This window comes from Alligator sinensis, unplaced genomic scaffold (assembly GCF_000455745.1).
Source record: "Alligator sinensis unplaced genomic scaffold, ASM45574v1 scaffold1021_1, whole genome shotgun sequence".
NCBI lineage: Eukaryota > Metazoa > Chordata > Crocodylia > Alligatoridae > Alligator > Alligator sinensis.
The window spans coordinates 734,931-757,389 of record NW_005842185.1 but is presented as its reverse complement, the minus strand read 5'-3'; the positions used below and the strand labels follow the sequence as shown (position 1 = coordinate 757,389).

Sequence of the window (22,459 nt, the reverse complement as noted above, 5' to 3'; positions counted from 1 at the left end):
TGTCTTGGAACTTGTGGTATTTGCAACACAAGGTTTAATAATAGAGACTTAACTTTCTGAGTGTTTCACATTATAGCACCCTGTATACAAAAGAAAAGAAAGAACAAATTTATATTGGATGTGATGAATAACTGAGATTACAATCTATAAATACCCACATTTGTGAGATTCTGTCATGCTAGAAAACTACAGCTATTACTTATCATTTAATCTGCCTTCTTACTTGTAATGTAGAGTTCTTTGTCTCTTCGGAAATTCTTAAGAGCCCCTTTTTTACACACTCCTTAAAGAACCCCACTTTTAAGTGTTCACTAGAAAGGACATAGCTAGAGAAATGCCGTTCTTAAATTAGTAAGAGAGGTTCTATCAGGAGCTCCTTTTCCAAAGATACCCTAATATTGACTGTTCTTTCATGATGCATGAAGGAGTTTGCTCTGGTATATGGGTCTCAATATAGGCTGTGCAGGTTAAATGCTAACCAGTAGCAGCCTCCCTAAAGTATGTGGATATCTTTGTTGATGCCTTTTTCATGAAAAGGCACTAATCAGTTGTACGGATATGAGAATGTGAAAGATTTGGTCATCAGCACTTCCTCTGATTCTTTCTGAAGTATAGAGTAGGAGTAAGAGTAGGAGACCTTGAGTTGGCCTCATTATGCACGATGTTAATATGTGATATAATTTTACATTTGGGGGAGATTTTCATCTGTTCCATCTGGAATAGATTATCTTGCATGGATTGCTGTCAGTGTAATATTATATGTCTTAAAGTTTTGTTGCTATAAACTAGAATACCAAGGTGTATCAGTGACTCTTCATATTAAGTATGGAGTATACACAATGATTTTGAGTTTCAATGTTCAGGTATGTTTAAAAAAGGAATGCACTGGTATCTCCAGCTTTCTCATGAGACCCTCTGGCTCATTTTTTCTTTTTACATTTTACATTTTTCTTATACTTGGTTTGATCATTTTGTAGCCCAATGTATATTACTATATGTTTGTCAACATTACATTTCATTTGCTGCATAGCAGCTCATTGATCATATAGATCTGTATCTTTTTGAAGTTTGCTTGCTGCTGTATTTGTGTTCATCACTCACTCTGATTTAGTGCATCATCAGCAGTTTGAATTAGTTACTGTAGGAACTTCTGTCTCTGTGATAAATTAACAACTTTTGTACTTTAAGCTGTGCACTGTACATCTGGGAGAAGACCTTTCATACAGTTCTTTCAATATACCTTTAATGTCCCAGTGCTGCTGAGTGGTCACTGTATTGAAACTGATAGGTCAACCTTTCACAAGAGTGATTTGGGGAAATGGGGACTGCAAACTTAGAAACAGCAGTGCTAGGCTTCCAGCCATTTTCCACTAACATAAAACCTCCTAGTTGGACTGAGCTCCTTTCATCTGTACTACTTAGCGTTCACTGTTTTATAATTACCTTTTTATACATTCCTATATTCCACTCTGAATTCCTACAACTCTTAAATTGTGCAGCAGTCTCACACATGACACGCTATAAAAGGCTTCTTAAAATATCAAACAAACAGATACTCTACCTGCTATTGAAGTATTTAGCCATGTTAGTCTGAAGTTAGGCAGAAGGCAGGCTAGGGTAGCATCTTAAAGATTAACTCATCCAGAGAGACATACACTTGCATAGGTTGCAGCCTACTTCATCTACTTGCAATTATCTAACTTGTTTAATTTTTTGATCTAAGACTAGGTACAGACATTACAGGTTTCCCTCGATTTATGCGGGTTCTTTATATGCGAATTCGCTCTTATGCGATGAGCATATTTAGACACATTATTTGTTATATGTGAGGTAAATTCACTCTTTTGTGATCAGCATAGACACCCCTCCTTGCCCAAGCAGGTAAGTCTGTGAGGGGAGGGCAAAGGGCCATGGCCCCATTCAACCAAGCCTTGGCTGCAGTGACCCTGTAGCTGCTGGGCTACACCGTACTTCCCCTGTCCCTGCTCCGCCCTGGCTCCAGGGTGAGGGCCGTGCCCTGCGCTGCCTGGGGCTCCGCTTGTCCACACTCACCTCTGCTCCTAGGCTGCAGCGTGCCCTGGTGCAGGCAGCTGGTGTCGGCTGCTCCTGGGGATGCTCCAGCACGGGCTGGGGTGAGTGTGGACAAGTGGAGCCCTGGGTGGCATGGGGCACGGCACTCACCCTGGCTTCAGGAGAAGTCAACACTAGCTGCCTGTAGCAGCTGGGCTGCACCGTGCCTCAAACCCCCCAGGGCTCTGCCGGTCCCGACTCACCTCTTCCCATACTGGAACGGCCCCGGGAGCAGCTGACACCAGCTGCCTGCACCGGGGCACAGTGCAACCCAGCTGCTACAGGCAGCTGGATTCAACTGCTCCTGGGGCCACTCTGTTCCCTGTGCTTTGCTGCTTTGATCAGCCCTGGGAGTGGCACCCTTCTCCCCGCCCCTTCCCTAGTCCCAGCCTCACTCCCTCCCTCACCACCATGGAAACCTATCCCTATTTGTTACATTGTAAAGTGGGTATGTGAATTCAGTTCATAAGCCGTGCTCCGGGAACACATGTATCGCATAAATGGAGGGAAACCTGTACACATAAACCACTATAAGTGATTGGAAACTGGTTTAAACCTTTAAGAGAAAAGAAGTTCCGTGCACACAGACCAATTTAAAAATGGCGGATCCCAATCTAAGATAGACCTAGATCAATGCAGTATCAGATTTAATCAGTTTAGGTGAAACTAGTTTATTGAACTTCTGCACCTCATCCCCTCCTGACTCAACTTAGGTTACTTTCCTCTGGTATCCCATGCCTCCGGGCCTAAAGAAACAAAAGAACAAAGGAAGATAAGTTTACTAGTGAGACATGCCCCTAAACTCATCATCTTAGAAAAACACATGTGCTGTCTAGAATCCAGGTCCCCACTAACCCTCTTCACAGGGTGTGGTGGGCCAGTAGAGGGTGCTCCTGTGTTGAGCCACCCACCTCACTGCACCCGATCACCTTCCAGGCTCCGAGTGCTTCCCCGGGGGTGCCTTATGTCTGGCCGACCCCCTTCCTGGAGCACACCCGCTAGCCTGTGGGTAAAATTGCCACCACCCAGGAATGGGCTTGATTCTGGCTCTGCGCCCCCTGGGAAAGACAGGCTTAGTAGCCCTCAAGGGTACTTGATTCACTTCAAGAACTTGGGATGTTTCCCTCAGTTGGAAGCACAAGTAGTGGTTTCCATTAGTCAGCCAAACCAAGGGGACCCCAAGGCATAATCTAGACCCATTCCCAATAAGTCTCCCATGCTAGGTACAAAGGAGAACTTTATTGGTTACAAGGGGTGGGGTTGGAATAGGGTACAGGGTAGAGCAATATCAGAGAAATCCCATAGAGCAAACTGGCATGGCTGGGTAGCCTTTGATCATGCATCTGAGTTACTGCAAACTATGTATCTAGTTAGATCTCAGGTAGCTTACTCACGAGTACCATCCAGAGGCAGGAGGAGAGTCCCTCTGGAGGCAGGCAGTTCCTTAATCATGAGTTTGGAGAGAGAGAGAGCAAGTCTCAGATGGTCCAGCTCTTCTCTCTCTCTAAGTCTTCCTCATGGCTGCTGCCCCTCCTCCTGGGCAGTCCTTAACTTTTATAGCCCTTATGACCTCATTTACCTGGTCCAATGGAGGCCAGCACCTGTTGGCTGTCAGCCAACCAATTTGAAATGCATCACTAGTTGCTGGGTAGACTGACAGTCTCTAGCTCCCCAGGGAGCCCAAGCCCCTCACCCAGATATGTGATGCCAGTCACATAAGCAGAGGGAGCAGATTTCCCCACTCCCTTGGGAATGTATCCAGCTCAGGTTACCTAAAGAGATAGGATAAGGTGCGTTTCCTCTGCTGGGCCCATCCTAACCAAATTGTCACCTAGCAGAGTTTTTGGGGAGAAACAGAGGTGGCCTTCTACCACACAGGGCAGAGGATTTAGCCTTAACTTGCACTCATCTGCTCTGGCTGAGTCCTGGTCCAGCCCCACCCCCAGGCTGTCAAAGAGCTGTGGCAGCAAAGCTTCTGCTCCCCAGCCCTGCATTCTGCCTGCACCTGTATGCCGAATGAGACAGTGTGGGGTAAGGTGGGGGAACGGAGCCTCTTACCCAGCTCCAAGGCCCACCCCAGATCTAGGGTCTACATAGCTGGAGGGGGGGCCTGTACAGCAGGGGCTTTACCCCCTGCTTCCCCTGCTCTGCTGCCCAGCCCTGCCAAGCCAGGTAGGGGTAGTGGTGGGAGGAATCTCTTGTCACACAGGTCCCCCACCCCCTCTCAACTGTGCAGACTCTGGTTTGGGAGAGGGCAGGGCTGGGGGCTCTGTTCCCCTCCCCCTCTCCACTTAAAGGCAGCTTATGGAGTGGGGGGCAGAGCTCAGCCCTGCTGGCCAGCTGAGCCACACAGCCTCCCTGTCTGATAGAGCCAAAGCCTCTGTTTCCATCCCCCCTCTGTTGCTTTGAGGGGCCCAATCCTTCCATCTAAAGAAGTCCCCCATTGTGGAGAGCCCCACATTGTGCTGCTGCCTGCTAGACTGCCAGCTGTGCGATGGTGACCACCCTCTGGAAGACTATGTGACCACCTTCTGGAAGCCACAAGTGCAGAAGGGTTTTTGGGGCATGTGCCTGACAGCCAATCAGGGATGGTCCCTGCTCGGCTGTGCTTGGCTGCCCTTGGCAATCTTTGGCATGCTGGGAGGTGTGTGGGAGTGCCCTCGCCTTCTGGCCTTGGTTAGTGCAAGCATCTCTCTGCTTCCCACCAGTGAAAGATGAACATACGTTATATTTGTTCCCAATCCAACCTGTGTAGCTTAGACAAACCCATGTAGATTTGATCTATTCTGCCTCAGGGATTTTGAATGTCTGTACTTAGCCTAAGACTCTAGAAGCATCAATATTACCTTTCCTTGTCCATGTGATCAAATACTATCCATTACATACTGCATAACTTAAGACTGAATACATCCTATTCATCTTATGCACCTATTTTCTATTTATTTGTAATTTATGATAATTAGCCAGCTGCTACTGCCATCATTGCTAGGTCTGCATTCCACTAACTCACTTCTTGGTAGATTTTACTGTACTGTTTTATTAATTAGGCACATTAAGGGCTAGAATTTAGCTTTTTCTCAGTGTCTTGTGTATGGGGTAATGAGTAGCTCTGCCAGTAGCACAGATAAGGAATTTTGACACAGCTACTTTCTTGCCCCAGGAGGATATAATGTACTATACCTCTTTTATTCAGTGTTGATGTGCATCCTATTTTGTCTGAACTCTTCTGGCAGGTGCACTGAGTATAATCGTGACTGAAATTCATCTCATGTGTCCCTTTACCAATTTACTCCAGAGCACCAGGGATGCAACCTTCTTGGCTATGTACAGACAGTCAAAAAGCCCGAGGCTAAATTGGTTCAGTCTTTGCAGGTTAGTCTAAACTGCAGAGATTAAACTGAGAAGCAACTGGACAGACATTTGCTTTTATTCAGGAAATGCAGCCACATACCTGCAGTGGCTTAAGCCAGAAGCCGGGGGTGCGAGAGCATGGCTCTCTGGAATGTAGCCAGCATGGACTGTGTTTGCTTCCTCTTCCTGATGCCCCTGAGGTCTCTGGGATTTGCAATCCAGAATTACAGCAGCAGGACTCTGCAGGGTTTCCCATCACTTCTTCTTTCTGCTTCCACGTTCCTCTGGAATTTGTAGTCCACGGTTACAGCCAGCAGTAAGTTTTTAGCAGGGCAGGGCAGGGCAGGGCAGCTCTGCAGTCAGGGGAAGGAAAGTTTAACCACCCTCCCTAGCCCCAGACCTCAGCCAGGGTTTGTCTGGGGGGTAGTTCCTGCCTCCCCACACTTAACCCTTCTCTGCTGGAGCATGCAGCTGGAGCAGGGCTGGAAAGTATGCTGGGATGCTGGGGGACTGTGATTTAACTTGAACCAGGAAGGGGTCTGGGACAGAAGTTCCATAAACTGGTTTGACCCAAATCAATTAAGTCTGATACATTCAACCTGGTTTATCTTAAACTAGCTTCAGCCATTTTGAAACTGGTTTATTTGCACTGAACTTCTGTTCTGTTACAGGTTTCTGATGACTTAAACCAGTTTATGTGTAACGTCTGTCCCTAGCCTTCAAAACTTCAGCAGAGAGGGGTGGGGCATGCAAGAGATGGGGTCTACTTTCTCATATATCCATATACATCCCTGCAAGCTGTGACCTGCTCTAACCTAGCTAGTATTGATCCCTTTGTGTTTTAAAACTCTTATACTCTTGACTGACACCTGTCCCCATAGCACCCTGGTTGTATTAAATGCAGGTCTTCTGAAAGTCTTCTGAAACTCTCCAGTTCTGTTCTATCATATATAACTCATGTGGGAAGAGCAAAAAACAGCAGTGAAGCATTTATTACCTTCTCCAGTACTTTGTCATTTCTAATTGCCTACTGCCTCTCCCTCTTGATAGTGGGTAAACTAATTCAGCTTTGAAGATTTTCTTAAAAGGGCGATGTTTTTTTTTTCCTTTCAAAATTAGTACATAAAGTATTTTGCTTTGAATGACTTGGGTAATGTGATTGTTTTAATACTTTTTTTCCTGTAAAATATGTACTAGTCAGCATTCCACGTGCCTGACCCAAAGACTAGTGAAGCAGCTTTCCTTTTGACTCGGGGGGGCGGGCATGTCTTACACACACACACACACCCCCCCCCACCCTAAGCTATATTATGTCCCTGACCCAAAGACTAGTGAAGCAGCTTTCCTTTTGACTCGGGGGGGTGGGCATGTCTTACACACACACACACACCCCCCCCCACCCTAAGCTATATTATGTCCCTGACCCAAAGACTAGTGAAGCAGCTTTCCTTTTGACTCGGGGGGCGGACATGTCTTACACACACACACACCCTAAGCTATATTATGTCTCAAAAGGCAAACACTCAAAAGTCAGAGAATGCCAAAAGTAGGTCAGTACAAGGTTAATTTGGCCCCCTTGTGTAGTACACTCTTTAATTGCATGGTCTCCTGCTATTTTCTTCCAAAGACCACTTCCTCATTCAGTGCCTAGGATGGGCTATGCCTATTGAATGAGCAGCTATTCATATGTTTTATCTGCATTGTTCAAAGTATATCCCCATGTTTTATTTACTCAACATTATTCCAACTGTTCTTTGAAAATGTAATTTGTTTATTTCCCCGGACCCCCTCCAGAGTGCTCATAACTAAAGTGTCTGAGTGCTGTATACACAGTAATTAATTTATTTGCACAACCTGTGAGTATTATTCCTATTTTACAGAAGGGGAACTGAGGCACTATACAGTTTTAAGTTCAGATTTCCACTGATTTTGAGTGCCCAGTTAGAGACAGTTAGCACTTAATTCTGTGAGCATTATGTAGCACTTTATATATTCAAATCATAGTTTCTATTTGCAGATCTCATTCAGATCAACCCTTACGGAAATTGGGGTATCGAGTTGGAAAGCCAAAAAAACAAGGATCATACTATTAACATTGCTATAAATAAATCAGTGGGAATTGAGCATCTAAATATCTTTGAATGCGGGCCAAAAAGATTAAGGTCAAAAGTATTAGTAATTTTGTGTGCATGATTTGAGATGCCTAGGACTTGAATTTTTTAGAGTGCCTAAAGTTATGTGTACTTCATATATTTGAAGTACAGCTCTGATTGACTGATTGATTCACCTGGAGTTGTGAATGCAAACTAGACACCTGGGTCTCAAGGTAGGTACCTGCAAAATATGAAATGTACACTTAGTGACCACCCATGTAAAGTTTGTTTGAAGGGACTTGCCTAGAAGCCCACAGGATTGAGTGCTGGGCAGGTACTGTCCTATGCAAATATGCAGAAATGTCACATATGTAAAATCTTTTCTCTCCCAGATTGATACAGAATTCCAAAATGGGACATTTCCTATAAGATGCACATTTGTCCAAAAATTCCAGCCCAGCAAGTTGACTATCCAGGGAACCAACTAGCTAGGCAGGCAGGAGAACTGGTTGCCTGGTTCCCTGAGGAGTTAGGAAGCCCAACAGCAGCCTGCAGAAGTTGGGCATCTTGACAATCTGCAAGGGTGCTGGGGAGCCCAGCAGGCCCTCAAGTGGGAAATCTGGCAGTCTGTCTAGCAGACTGCAAAATCAGGGAGCAACTCTAGGAGCCTGGGGAGCCTGCTAATTGGGTGGTTGGAGGGCCAAGCAACTCAGGGAGCCTGCCCAGCTGCCAGTGGGCTTGCTGGAGGAAAACCAGGGAGAGTAGTCAGTTCCCTAGTTCCTGTGTATAATTTCTTCAGTACCAGCATGTTCTAGCTGAATGTTTTTATGCATTCAAACCAGCCTCCTTTTTTAATTAAACACTCCTGTGTCTGAACATTTTTGGTCATCTCTGATAAGAAGTCTGTGACAAGGGCAGGGATGAAATCCAGTTTTCTAGGGTAGTATTCAGCCACATTTAACATCAGACAGACCCTTTGCTTCTTCCAGTCCTTTGCCTCATTCACAACTTCTGCAACTGGAGAGGTAGGACTGCTAAATTTTCCAAGGTATCCCAGGATGCCTTCACCTCACCCACATTCCTGAACCCAGTCTTCTTGTCCCTATTTCTTTCTTTTAGTCCCTATCCCATCAAGCTCCTTGGCTTAAATAATTCCATCCCTTCACCGCTGTATTGATTTTTGTTTTTGTATATTTAAAACAGACACCTTCCTTCTGTACATGCCTGTTGCCAGGAAGGGGTCATTAAGAGCAAGGGATAGATAAGCTCCTTTTTCTGATTTTCAGTCCCTGGCCCCACCCTGGCTCAAAAACAAAGATGAGCAGTCTGGGTCCACTGCTATAGCCCTGGGCTGAAGCTTGCTCAGTAGCTGTGTTGAGGGTATGCATGCAGTTTGGTCAGCATTGGAACTCTAGGAAGAAAAATGCTGTTTGATGGTTTTCTTCAAAGCTTTTACCTGTAAAACCTAGTGGGTTTGTACCAAGCCTGAGCAAACTGTAATGCTTCAAATGCTCACAACTTGGCCGGAAGTGGGCAGATTTTTACAAAAATTGAAAAAAAAATCATACCCCTGATATGTGAAGTATCAGTCCAAATAGTTAATGCTTTGGATAAGTTAAAAGCAGTGACAGCAGAACCAATAATAGGAAATGTCAGTCAACCTTAATAACTAACACTACAGTCCCATCTACAATAGCAAAAAAAAACCCCCAACAAAAGACCAACAACCCAAATTTTTTACATTTCATTCAATGTCCCTTTAATGCAAAATACATAAGCAGCCCTTAGAACAGGAAGTGCAATGCCCTCAAGCTATGAAGAAAACTACACCCAGGTCTTGGTACTGGATGAGTCCTTCAGTTGCTAGGGGTCAGATCCAAAAGGCAATGTAACTGTCTAAAGTGCCACTTAGTATTTAAGCACCTAGAAACAAGACTATGATCCACAAAAAAAACTTTCTGACTACAGAGGTATCAGAAGGGCGGTGGGTGCCTAAATTTTCACCAGTGAAGTTCCCTAAATATCTATAGGCTGCTGCTGCCTGATCCAGAGTTGCCATCTTCAATTCTTGGCTGAGCATGTCAAACTAGGCATTCCTCCGCATAAGTCTTGGTAAGCATAGTTAGATCAGCCCTACCACACTGAGTTCAGCTCAGACAGCTATGCTGCAGCAGCCACTTTCATTCAAGAATAGCCACGGTAGATCATTCTGGTAATTCTGTCCTTATTTTATGTAAGAGCCTAGTGGCTAGAACACTCTTCCAGAGGTAGAAGTTCAATGTCCTCCTTAGCTTAACAGTGTCCAAAGCCATGTTTTGCACATCCCAGGATGCTGCCCCAAGTATCAGACTCTAGGCTAGGGTGGAGATTTGAGTGCTCTCCAGCTCTCCTGGTAAAGTTGGGCCACTGTGCAGCCAGAAAGGCATGATTCATGGGTTCAAAAGTGAGCAGGCAGGAGGGAATATAATTCTGTAGTCCAGCAATAATGGTACTTAGGAAGGGGAGTGGGGGTTGCTTTCTGGTTTCTGTTTTCAGCACTGTGCATTTTCCTGAAAGCAACACAAAATACATACACAGTCCTGATTTCTTTATGAATATGAGCCAAAATCCCTTTGGTTATTATAATCTGGATCATACTGCTTAACTGGAAGTGATTATACTGGCTGGAAAGTTTTCCAACCGCTATAAGCTGTTACTTTATTTGCTCAATGCTAAGGTGCATTTTCAAAAGAAAAAAAGAATAAGAATAAGATTGCAGAGTTAGATTTGTTTCCCCAGGACATTATTACTCTTTATGACTATCTCTGAATCAATGATCTTTTGTATAATACATATATAGCTTTTTGACATGCTTTCAGTAAGTTTTATTCTCTTGTTGCATGTGAAACTCATCATTACTATTTTCTCCTACAGTTGTATTCAGAATAGGTATGAATCCTCAGATAACATCAATTGGCTCAGTGGCTGTCTTAAAATATGATTCAGACTGTATATATTCTTTCCAAATAAAATCATATTGTTTTCATGATGGGAGTTTAGTAGCAGCCTCATTCCCTCATGTCTATTCCTTCTGTCCTGGTACAAACAAAACTCTTGTTTAGCTTTTTTAGAAGTCAGTAGGAATGTCGCCAGGACAAAAATCTCAGGATTACCTTTTTTGTTACTGGTGAATACGTATTCAAAACTAAAATACACAACTCTACTTTCATTTAGACTAACAGAGAAATTTTAAAAAAATCGATAAAACAAGGCCTCATTAGATTCCTTAACTAACTGGAAATTCAGTTGCTGCCTTCATTTCCCACCTGTTACAAAACATTTTGTCTAAGATGCTGTCATTCCCTTCATACCTAGAATAAAAATTAAATGGTCATCCTAATCTGCTTTATATTGGGTACTGGCTTTTTAGTGTGATAACCATTGTTAACCTACACCTAGTTATATTTTGAACAAATTAGGCAGAATTTGTTGATGCATAGTCACACTGCTTGGATTTACATATCAAACTCGAAGGGGGAAATATATCAATATTGGTTATTTGCTATGTAACCATGGGTCCTAAAACATCTGGGAATGTTGACAGGTAGAAAGTTATAGGGCGCTTCCCAGTTGAAACAAAAAGCAGGTAAAATTAGGTATGAACAGATAGACATATCAAATAAACCATATTATTGAAAAACTTAAGCTGTATTTTGCAATACTGTGTGCAGTTTTAATCACCTTATTGTTTTGCCTGAGAGCCTTCAGCACTGAGAAGAAATATTTAACAGGTCAGAAAGCCACTACAAAAGCTGATAAGCAGGGTTGGAGCTTTACAGTTGGTGCTCTGTCCGTCCATCTATTAATTTTTCTGTAGATATTATCCAGAGGATGCTATCATCTAGGTACAGTGGTGACGCACAAATCATGTTCTTAATGGATTACTTCTGGTGATTTCTCTTGACATCCTCATTCTAACCTGCATTGCTGTGGCATTTCTTTCCAATTCCAGGTACTTAGGTTTCTGCACAAAAAATAGTATAGAAAAGGCACAGTAAGCAACTGTTTACATTGCTAGTAATCCCCAACACTGGTTAATGCAGAAGTGCAATCAGTCAGTACTGTCACAATTAATAGATTCCTCTGGAAAGGGGCCCTTCACTTTTTGTAGATTTAAAATATATTCATTGAGTAAGGTCTCAGTTTACTAAACAAAACCAAACAAATGAGATCTAAAACTAATGCACAAATCCAGTAAAATATATGCAGTTCTATTTTAAGGAATACTTTATTTCTCTAAAGCTTGTTCTTAGTTCAGCAGTTTAGCATTACTGCCAAATAATACATCAAATGCAGTTTTTCTTAAAGCAAAGCTTAATGTACTAGCAGGTGTCTCATTCTAGAGCAGTGCTAAACATCAGTACCATCAGACTGTGATGGCAAAATAACTCCACCATTCTCCTAACAGTTCCCTTTAGATTTCTAATGCACATTTTTTTGCCACCACAGTGCAATTTCATTTGCCGTATTTCAAAAAGGCTCCTATTCCTTCCTCCTTTATACATTAGTGGTTAATAGGGGAGAAGGGACTCTTGCTATATACTGCAGCTATTTTGGTCTTCTGGTAAGAATTGCTTGTCACATAGATGTGTTTAAAACTATGGTAAATGATACTAGGAACCTTCTTAAGAACAAGGTTTGGGTCTGTGGTTTAACTGCCCGCTTTTACATCAAATTGAATCATAGTTCAGAAAGCTTCACAGATTATATAATCCTATATTTTGCAATATATAGAAGTCTTACTGTGAGAAGTTTTCTCATGTTAGAATCACAATAATAAAGCTGCAGTGACTTCAGTTGAGTTACTCCTGATTTATATTGCGGCAAACTTTTGGAATGTTGTCCCTTTTCTTTATCAGCAGGGAGCTTGCATAGAGAACCAATTATAGTCCCCTTATTTTAGTTACAATCCTTTCTCAGTCTGTCTTCCTTCTATCTCTTGTTATCTTCTGTTTTACATAAACTTCAATAGTGGCCCATTTTGTGGAAAGTTCACGTCTTGTAAAGTGTATTTTGCACTTTAAACCCTCTATCTGGGATATTAAAAAGTGCTTGAAATTGGCTTTATCCTGTTCCCACTAAAATCAATGTTAAATCTCCTATTGACCCACATTACATCAGAAATGTCAACATTGCAGATCTGGTTGTTTTCATAACTTATGGGAGGATTATGAATTACTCTGAAAAAAGGGAAAGGTAAAATACTGTAATTATTTTGGTTTATACAACAATGTTGGCTCTAGAGAGAATTAAGATTTATTTCCATGTGAGGTTCCAGTATCACTCTTCTTGATTAGTAGTTATAGCTTGTTGTTTGAAGATAATGATTTAATTGCAGATACGACATGATGACAGTGGATGTTTTCTGATTGCTCATTATTGCAAGCACTATATCACTGCTGTTTGTGTGAAAGATATAAACATCCCTTTTAAAAACAAAGGGCTGGATCCTGAGCTGGTGTATATTGTTGTAGCAGCTCCATTGACTGACTGTTTACACCAGCTGAGGAGCTACAGTGAAGGGAGGACAAAGCAGCAGCTGAAGTGAGCACTGGAAGGGTACAGCTAAGGTACATGCGTGCCCCTTAGACAGATAGTGTTTAAATTCTGCCTGACACTTCTATAGTCTTGCCTGAATCAGTATCTTAGTTATTCATGAATGGGCACTTTTAAAAGATAAACAAATAAAACTGTCAGATTAAAGCTGACTTTTGTGGTAATCACAGTAAAATTGTTTAAAAGTTCCAATTGACAGGTATTATTTGTAGTTTACTGCCATTGTTGATAAAACAAGAGCCCTAGTTGAAGCCAACGATTCAGCAGTTAAAAATGTACAATATTATGTAAAACAGGTAAGATCACACTTGATCTTAGTCATTTAAAAAAAAAAAAAGATTAAAGCCAGGATCTTTTAAAGTGGATGGTTATTCTAGGTGCCAAATTTGATGCATCTTAAATGGATCTAATTTTCAGAAACTGGGAAAGCAATGGCAATCACTTTTTATTTTAGAAAATCTTGGTCCAACAGTGCTCTATAGATATTTCCATACATATCTGTAGATGTCTGTGAAGACGATTTTACTGAGATTTAAAGAATATCCAGAGGAGTAATACTTTGCTATAGTACTTTTAAATTACACATGAAAACTGACGTAAACAAATTAAATAACTTTAAGTAAAGAGGACTCATGGCATTTCTACACAGGGAAGGAAGCTTGAGAAGCAGACATCTGAATTAACTAAAGGTATGAAATTAAAAACCTGTGTGGACACTTTCATGGAAAATTTCAGTCACCTTAATTTGGTTTAGTTTATTTACATTAGCACTTTGGAAGTGAATTAAGCTAAATCAAATTAAGGCCATATCAACTCTGAATGAGAGTGTGTGCACAGAAGTGTGATGCAATTTAATACATTTATTTTAAAAGTTAATAGGGGTAAATTTTCCTGAGCAGTCTGCATAGACAAGCCCCACATTTTTTTTAGTTAACATTTTTGCATCTCTTTGAACATGTAAAGCACATACAAATGCTGAAGACAATTGACTGTCCTTTTTATGCCCCTCACAGTAAACCACTAGGACAAAATCTGGTAAAAGTAACAATGGCATTCTCTTGGCACTAGGTTTTTCAGTCTTAGACCGTACTCTGATCATAAATCAGAACCATAACGCTGTTCATAATCCTGTCCTTTCTGTGATGCTGATATCAATGAGAGGCACACAGAAGGATGTGCCTGTACACAGCACAATAATATTACTAAGTAGTATCCTGGGATTCGAGGCTATTTCACGCATGTTCACAGCTTCCCCATGAGGCTAGCGCTGTCATCTTTTATTGTAGTTTTAATGTCATTATTTTTATCTATGGAAGTGGTGATATTTATTGTTGTTTGTTTTGTAATATTGATGCCATGGACAGCCAATACCTACATTTTTGTATGAGAAATATATTTTAATTCAGTAGCAGATTAAAATACGGCAAGGTTAGGAACTGTTTTTGTCTGTTCTGGAAAACAATTTCTTATTAATATTAAAATATAATCTCTGGATTAAATATAATCTTTAGATTAATATTACCCACACTGGTACTTTTAACAAGGTATCTGGAAGACGGTTTTCTGGCATCCTCAAATAAATTGATTCTATAAGTGAAGCAGCTATCTATTTATTTTAGAGTAGGTGGATACCAGTGGTTCTGCAGTTCTCCTGTCTATTACGATCCTTGGGTCTCAGTATTGGGGTGGCTCTGGGTTTGGACCAACTAGGTTGCTAATGCCAGTGCCTCTTTCCCCTCAAACAGAATTATTCACTGACATTCAGCATTTAATTTCTTGTACAATTTTTCATATAAAAATACTCTTGACCCAGTGGTTTGCTGTAGCTCCTCCACTTACAGGTCTTGACCTCCTCTCTCATAAAACTCTTCATCACTTGTGCAGCCTCATTGTCAATGCTTTACTACTGATTCTCATTCACTTACAGTTGTCACACTTTATCTAAGACATGTACAGTACTTGCTTCTCTATAACCCTGCATCCAGGCTTTGTGTTTTGAGTGTCAGCAGCTTTGATGCTAACAGTCTCAAGGAAGGGAGGATACCAGGGTCAGCATTTCATTCGAATGCCTTATGGTAAGATGTTACATTTACCAATCATTCCTGGATTCCTTGGTACCCAGCGCCCTTGAAACATATGGGTCTTTAAGTACAACCAGATGTGGCAGTCATTCTCCTGGGAACTGTTTACCAGAAGCACAAAGAAGGGCAAGGGTGGGGACAGGGATACTAATCTTAGACATGTAGGCTGCAGTGTCAATCCATGATTTTCATGGGGAGGAAGTAGATTGTGTTCAAGTGAATGCTACCGTACAGCTTGTCTTGAAATCAACTTCTGTCCTGAAATCAACTTCTCTTAGTTTTCTTACTTGGCTTACTTCAGTTACACTTGTGTATATCTGGCACACTGTGTATATCCATCAATGTCAATCAACATTACGCTGATTATGCTCAAAGGAGAATTTGGTTCATGATGGCTATGAATATACAATAAATTTACCATCCCTCAGTGGCAGCACCGTGCTGCTCTAGGCAGCTGATTCTTAATGCAGAAATGGTGTAGTTGCAGCCACACAGACAGGCTAATTAATTTGGGGCCTGGCTACCTGGTGCTGGCGCTCAGCAGTGTTAATTATCCCTCCCATACAGATACAGCTAAACATTGCTTCTGGTTTATGAAACAGCCCTCCTGAGGCAGCGCAACACACTTGAGGCTGCTGCTGCTGGCACCATTAAATTTACTGCCCTAGCCAATAGATCTCTCTCTGTTTCCAGTGATAGATCTGCATTCTGTACTGGGAGTACAATACACATTTGGGTTTTTTTCCCTCTTCTATATTTTTTTTCTACCTGCAAGTGTGTATCAGCCACCACCTTTTACTAATTATAAGTATTAGCATTTCTGGTTGGAGGAATTAGCTCATTTTTTCCAGCCCAAAAGGCTCAATCCCTAGCAGTAGGAAGAGAGCTCAGATTGCAAAGAGATAAAAAGACTTCTTTAAGATGAGTCATCTGACTTATAAAAATATCTAATGCAATAAAGGGCCCAGAAGTTTAATCGGTAATGGCACTACTACAAACATCTGTCAAAATTCTTTAGCATTTTGACTGTGTTTTCTATTTCTTCTAATACTTAAGCCATCTGCTTCAATATTCAGGTGATAATTTAGTTACCAAAGCGTTAAGGCTTTTAATTTTCTTTAGAGATTAAATGTGTTATTTGAGAAAGCATTAGAATTATAGTTTAATTCTGGGTTGTGCAAGACCCTACTTGCTGCTTTGCAAATTTCTTGAAATTGGCACCTGTGATATGGTTGATCTCTGGTTTCCTTTGGGTATTGGTGTAATTCCTGTAATATTATTTTGCCAAACAGGAGCTTCTGGAAAAAGAAAAAAACCCTTTTACATGTTATTAGAAATGACTGCTTGCATTCAGTTTTTTTTAATACAAAGGTTTCTACCATATTTCATTATTATAATCCTGCAAAGAGAAGCTAGATTTTAAAAAGTTATAATGATAAAATAAGATGAGGATTGGCTAATTTCAGTTGAGTGTTGGCTAGAGCTATATTTATACACACAGAAAAGTGTCAGTGATGTACCTTTGATTAATATTTTTTCTGTATGGCACTCTAAGCCAGATCCCTAACCTTGCTGAGCATTCTTTGTACTGCCCCCATATTGTGAATCAAGTCTGAAGCCAGCTCTCCTTGTTAGTGTTCGATTTTTCCCTGTGTAGAGGAGCCCGCCAGGATGTAAGGCTGCTACAAAGGTTTCTATGCCACCATCCTTCCTGGCACCTGGCTTAGGGCTGAGAGTCTTGGGGTATCATAGACTTCCCTTCCTCTCCAATGTGCCCTAGCTTTTAGAGCAGCCTTTGTAGCTTGTACAGCATTGTGTCAGAGACTGGCTGATGACAGGATGGTTTCAGTACCACGCATTTATGAATAAGATGCTTAAAGCCACTTTAACTCTCATTCTGAGCTGAGCTAAGTGCACTTTAGATCTGGGTTGCTGTGATTTGAGTATCGTCTTTCCTTTCCTTTCTTTTTACTTTGGTTCTTTTTTCCTAGAATATATGGGTGAAATTGTGGCTTAAATATCCACTCAAGAGAATAATAACAACTTATTTTATAGCCCCACATGAGCTACCCAGACTGAGAGTGTGTTTGCTCAAGGGGAAGCAGGTATTATGTCTCTGCTTGCTCTCTCCTTGAGCTAGTGGATGGCGTTGGGATAGAGTTTTAGCTCCTATTCCTAGGAAGGGAGGTGTTGTAATTGCTGTAGGTACGATTCAGCAGTCTTCCTCTTTCCTCTAATTTAAGTTGAGGGAAGCACAGATGGAATTGGGGTTCTGGATATGTCTACACTGCCGTCCAAAGGTTTGCACTTATCTATGGGTGTAGATGTACCATGGTAGTTTTAAAAGAACTAGCAAGGCTGTTTCTAGGGTGGTACAGTTTATATAACAGCTCTTGTTTAGGATGTGCCTAAGGTCTCAGTCTAGCTCAAAGGCAATGGACAAAGGTAAGATAGTATTGTATGATATGATGACTATAGCTTTATGTTGTATTTATCTTTGTATTATCTTTTCTTATTTACTTGTTAACACTGCGGTTCTTTTTGTTTTCCTCCATGCCATAAAAATGTTACCCCGCTCCCCCATTTACTCACCCCTCCCAAAAAACCCCATGGAGTTGCAAACAGACCAACTAACCTGTATATTGTAAGATGAACAAAATGTATTTGCCTCTCTTTGAAGTGTTTCTGAATACAAAAGTAAAGACAGATGTAATGTGTGACAGTAGATTGGTAAACAAGATTATTTAGCTGTATGGAGTAGGTTCTCATACGTTTCAAATTACCTTACTGAATTGCATAAAGATCCTATAAGCAAATATCAGAAGAATTGATGCAGACTGTATTTTCTAGCACTATTTCAAATGTACACATATGTTTGTTGCTATTGATTTACCTTGTCCAATTTTGGTGTTTTCACTTTTTAATTTACAATTCACTCTGTTTATTGCTGGATGCTGTTGAATTTTTAACTGCATCTCAACTGACTCTATATTTTTAGATAAAATGGAAGCACACTGTATTGGTACAGCCTGTATAATGTCTTTTTGCAACAGTTATTCTCATGACATTGTTAGGACTAGGCATGCAGTTAACACAGTCAATGTTCTCATTTAGCCTTTCTAGCCTGTGATTAAATGGGAGTTGCTGCGTGTTGTACTAGGAGTTGGCTGACAAAATCTAAATCTGTCACAGGTGCTACAATTTGTACATCAGAAAATTTGCTTTCCAAACACTAATTATTCCCAAAGTATCCTACTTCACACAAAGCACAGATAAGACAGTCAGCACATTTTTCCTAAATCTATCTTTAGGCTGTAAATTAGGGTTTGTCTTCTACCATTGTTTAAAGTAAAGGTGATGGAAATTCAAATGAAGGGGGACCCTTTGATTTGCAGCTTCTCCTGTGGTTTGTTGCTGTCATTGTTTATTCTTACAAGCTAAGTGCAGGCAATGTATGTTATTCCAATAATCATTGCTGAATTTCAAGTCTGTTACTATATTTTTTTAGGAATGTGTGAATGCGATAGCGTAGTTGGGAAACATAATGAATGAAAATGGAAAGATCTTGTGCCTGGATGATCTAAGAGTACCCTGAGATATGTTTGAAAGAAAACAAAATAATTGTGAATTAACTGGATTTGGGAGTAGCTGATTGTTCTCAAGAGCACATAGAATCATAGAAAAATAGGAGAAGATTTCAGGGGATCATCTACTCCAGGTCTCAGCTGAAAGCAAGAACATGTCTGTGATTGTCTAACCTGCCTTTAAAAATTTCCAGTGACTGCAATTCCACAACCTCTCTAGGTAATCTGTTCCAGTGGCTAACCATCCACATAGCCAGAAAATTCTTCCTAATATGAAATTTAAATTTCCCTTTTTGAAATTTAAACCAGTTCTTCTCCTGTCCCATTTGGCTATAGAGAATAGTTGATCACAGTCATATTTAGAACAACCCTTTCTGCAGTTGAAGACTGATCCAACCTCCTCTCAGTCTTCTTCAGACTTAATAACCCCACTTTTTTTTGACCTTTCCTCACCTTTCATCCTGTCTTTAGTAGGCAGCTTTTCCTTTGAAGAGCCATGAGGGACACTTCTCTTTATGAGAGTGATTGCTCCAACCCTTTGGCCTTTTGGTTGTTGAAGAGAAAGCAATGACAGTCAATCAACAAAATTGTGGCGGAGTAGACAGGAAACCTAAATTTACAGGCCTTGAGTTAGATATTTTAATGTATCTCTTGCAAACAATTATTATTTTTGTCTTGGGTATCACGTTTACTTGATATACACATTTTTCTGTTGGTTTCCATGGCGGAACAACTTTAAGAGAGCATGCTGCAGTTTGAATAGACACTATTATTTGTTTTGACATTTAATCACAGAGAGAAAACACCTGTCTACCAGACCTCTCTAAATAAGACTATGGCTCTGATGGACTATTTCTTGGTTAAATATTTTGCAACAAATCTTGATGTCATTATTCTGCAGGTTCTTGACGCTAACCACCCAATGACCTGCTATAATGATGTTTACCACCTTGCTATAAAAGGTTTTCCCTCTCATTTCCAAGAATTGCCTCAAAACAGATTCTGCGATTATACAAAGATTAATAAATAGTTTAGAAATGTTAATCTTCATTGATGAATTGAAAAGATAAAGCACTGAATGCTGGAGGTAAACTGCCTAACATTTTCTGAACTGAGATTTATGTGATCATAGTTTACTATATGTTAAAAATCTCAAAAAAAATATTTATTTACTCCTTTAGGGAGAATATGTTATATATTTTTAGACTTCTAAAAAAATGAAAACATTTATGTAGTTTAACTTATTCTAGCCAAGGTTCACAGCTATAATTATTTGGCCTGCATATAGTATCAACTGATTTATATTTTATTTTATTTCTGTAGGACTATTTAACCATTCACATGTATGGTAATGCAGCCAGAAACGATCTCTGGAATATACTGTCAAAGGTAAAGTACTATAAAACATAACCCTGCGAAGAAATCAGGAAGCCAGTGGTATTTTCCATGCTGAGGTTTGGAGTGAATTGTGCATATTGAAATTCTGAAGCCCTGGAGCAAATTAAAAAATTTATGTAAAAAAATGTTTTTTCGCCTTATAGAAAGTGACATCAGAAGGGTGTTTTCTTAGCATTTCCTTTTTGCCTTTGCCTAGAACAGGGGTCAGTAACCTAGAGCCTGTTGGCTGAATCTGGCCTGCAGAGTAACTCTACTTGGCCCAGGAAACTGGGACTTGTGCAGAGTTTAGATGGTTGGGATCTCTGCCTATGTGGCAGCTGGGCAGCAGGGAGAAGTTGTGTCAATGGCACCTGGGTTGGCAGGTGCAGACTGAGCTTAGTTATTTTGGTGCACTGCTCCTGAAATGTTAAACTCCTGGCCTACATTATACCTCCTTGTCTGTGTTATATCACTGAGCTCTAATAAAAATAAATTAATAGATTCTGTGCCCATTGACTTCAGTGGTAACAAGGTAAGAAGGAAAGAGTGAAAAAAGGTATAATTTGGCATTTATATTTCAGAGTCTTTTGATGTGTCATATTTATTTGAAGGGCCAAAGTTTTAAAGTTTGGCAACCATATTTTATACAATAAACTATAATTATTTAATAGCCCATTTGGCATGCTGCAGTTACAATTACACCCACAGACCCTCTTGCTGCTTCTGTAAAGCTTCTTGTTTTGGCCCTTTCCTTTTATTATGTAAAAAGGTTTAGACCAAATTCTCATCAATATGCTATGAGAACTGCATATGTATCATGCAAAAAACCAGAAAACTATACAAGCACAAGAGTTCACCTGTATTCTGGGCTATAAGCAACAATGCCACACTGAAAGGGTCAAATCTATTGATAACAGAACTTAAAGTTCTGCCTTCCTATAAGCCTTTTTGTTGTGATCCTGAACACTCCTTGGGTGTTTTACAAGAAGACTTAATTCTGAGAGGTTCTTACTGGAGTTTGCTTGGATTCGGCAGAGGTAACTGTACTTATTCCAGCAGTAGCAGGAAATCAAATGCGTGTGCTTGTTTGCAGAGCAAGCAGTCTCTGGTTTCTCACTCTCATGGAGTCTCTTTCCCCAATAGACGCCACTCTTCTATTCTGTCTGGCTTACTGTATTACAGCTGAGACTCCACCTGATTTTATTTATGCTCATGTTGATTTGCGCAGAGACCAGCTGTATTAAACTAAAATAAGTTATTTCTGTATTTGAGAGTGTTGCGGAGGTCTGCATGTGTATGGCTTAGCTTTAGACGTCAGGACCAAGATTTTCAATTGCAAATTATATTTTGGTTCCAGTATGAGAGATGTACAATGTGCTTACAATGATGTAAACACAGAGAAATCAGATGATGTCAATTCCTACCTGAGAGTTACTTCCTCAGTGCTGATGTAGACATGCCCCTATAAGAATTAGGGGTAAAAGTACACTAGTGTAAATTACATTATGTTATAGTAGCATCCTACAGTCTCTCCTACGTTGGAACGAGTTGCTTTTCTGTTTGATTTGGATCCTAGGGGAGCTTCCATCAATGAGCAACTCATTGACAATTGCACTAGTGTAATTGTGTATGTGCCCCAGCCCTTGCATATCTTGAAAGAGCCTGTTTTTCAGAGGCCAGGTCTTCCATATTTTAACAATTACTTTAAAGCATCTCAAACTAGGCATCCAAAATTAGTAATCCTTACTAAAAATGTTGGTCAATGTATCTTAAAGAGACCAAGTTCTTTTTTAGCCTTAGCTTATTATGGAAATGTTTTACATATGGCATGAGTATCAAACTAATGGACCAGGGACTGGATCCAGCCTGCAAAGCCAGGTTGTGCGGCCTATGAGGTTGGCAGAGGAGCTGGAGTTCGGGGCCAGAGCAAGCAGGAAGATCTTGCTGCCAAAATTTGGGTCATAGAGCCCCATTGGCAATGTATGTCGGGGGGGCGGGGGGCGCAGGAGAATGAGCAGCAGCTGCATTAACCCCTGCCCCTACTCCTTGCCCTGCTGCTTGCCTTGCCACCACATCTGGATCAAAACTGCGAGGAACCCTGCAGTTCCGACGTGTTCAGCTAAGATCTGTCCCAAGGGGAAGAGTGAGTGTGACACCCTTGGTCACTGTTTAGATGGATGCCACAAATATGAGGAAGGTCAGGACCTGCAAGTGAGATTTTCAAAAGTACCTAAATGATTGGAGCTTAAGTCCCATCCAATATCTTATCCTGTATTTTAATTTGGATTTCATAATTTACCACAGGCAT

The 22,459-nt window shown here is 40.8% G+C and overlaps 1 protein-coding gene across 1 annotated transcript in view; it reads left to right on the top strand.

Annotated features, from left to right (window-relative positions):
- The window catches only part of TRHDE (thyrotropin releasing hormone degrading enzyme), a gene marked incomplete at its 5' end in the record, with an annotated part of 328,250 nt that overhangs the window by 204,789 nt on the left and 101,002 nt on the right, over nt 1-22,459 (top strand). Inside the window, one exon of the mRNA XM_006026252.3 lies at nt 20,098-20,163. Within this exon, the coding sequence (XP_006026314.1) occupies nt 20,098-20,163 (66 nt within the window). The remainder of the gene's footprint in view (nt 1-20,097; nt 20,164-22,459) is intronic.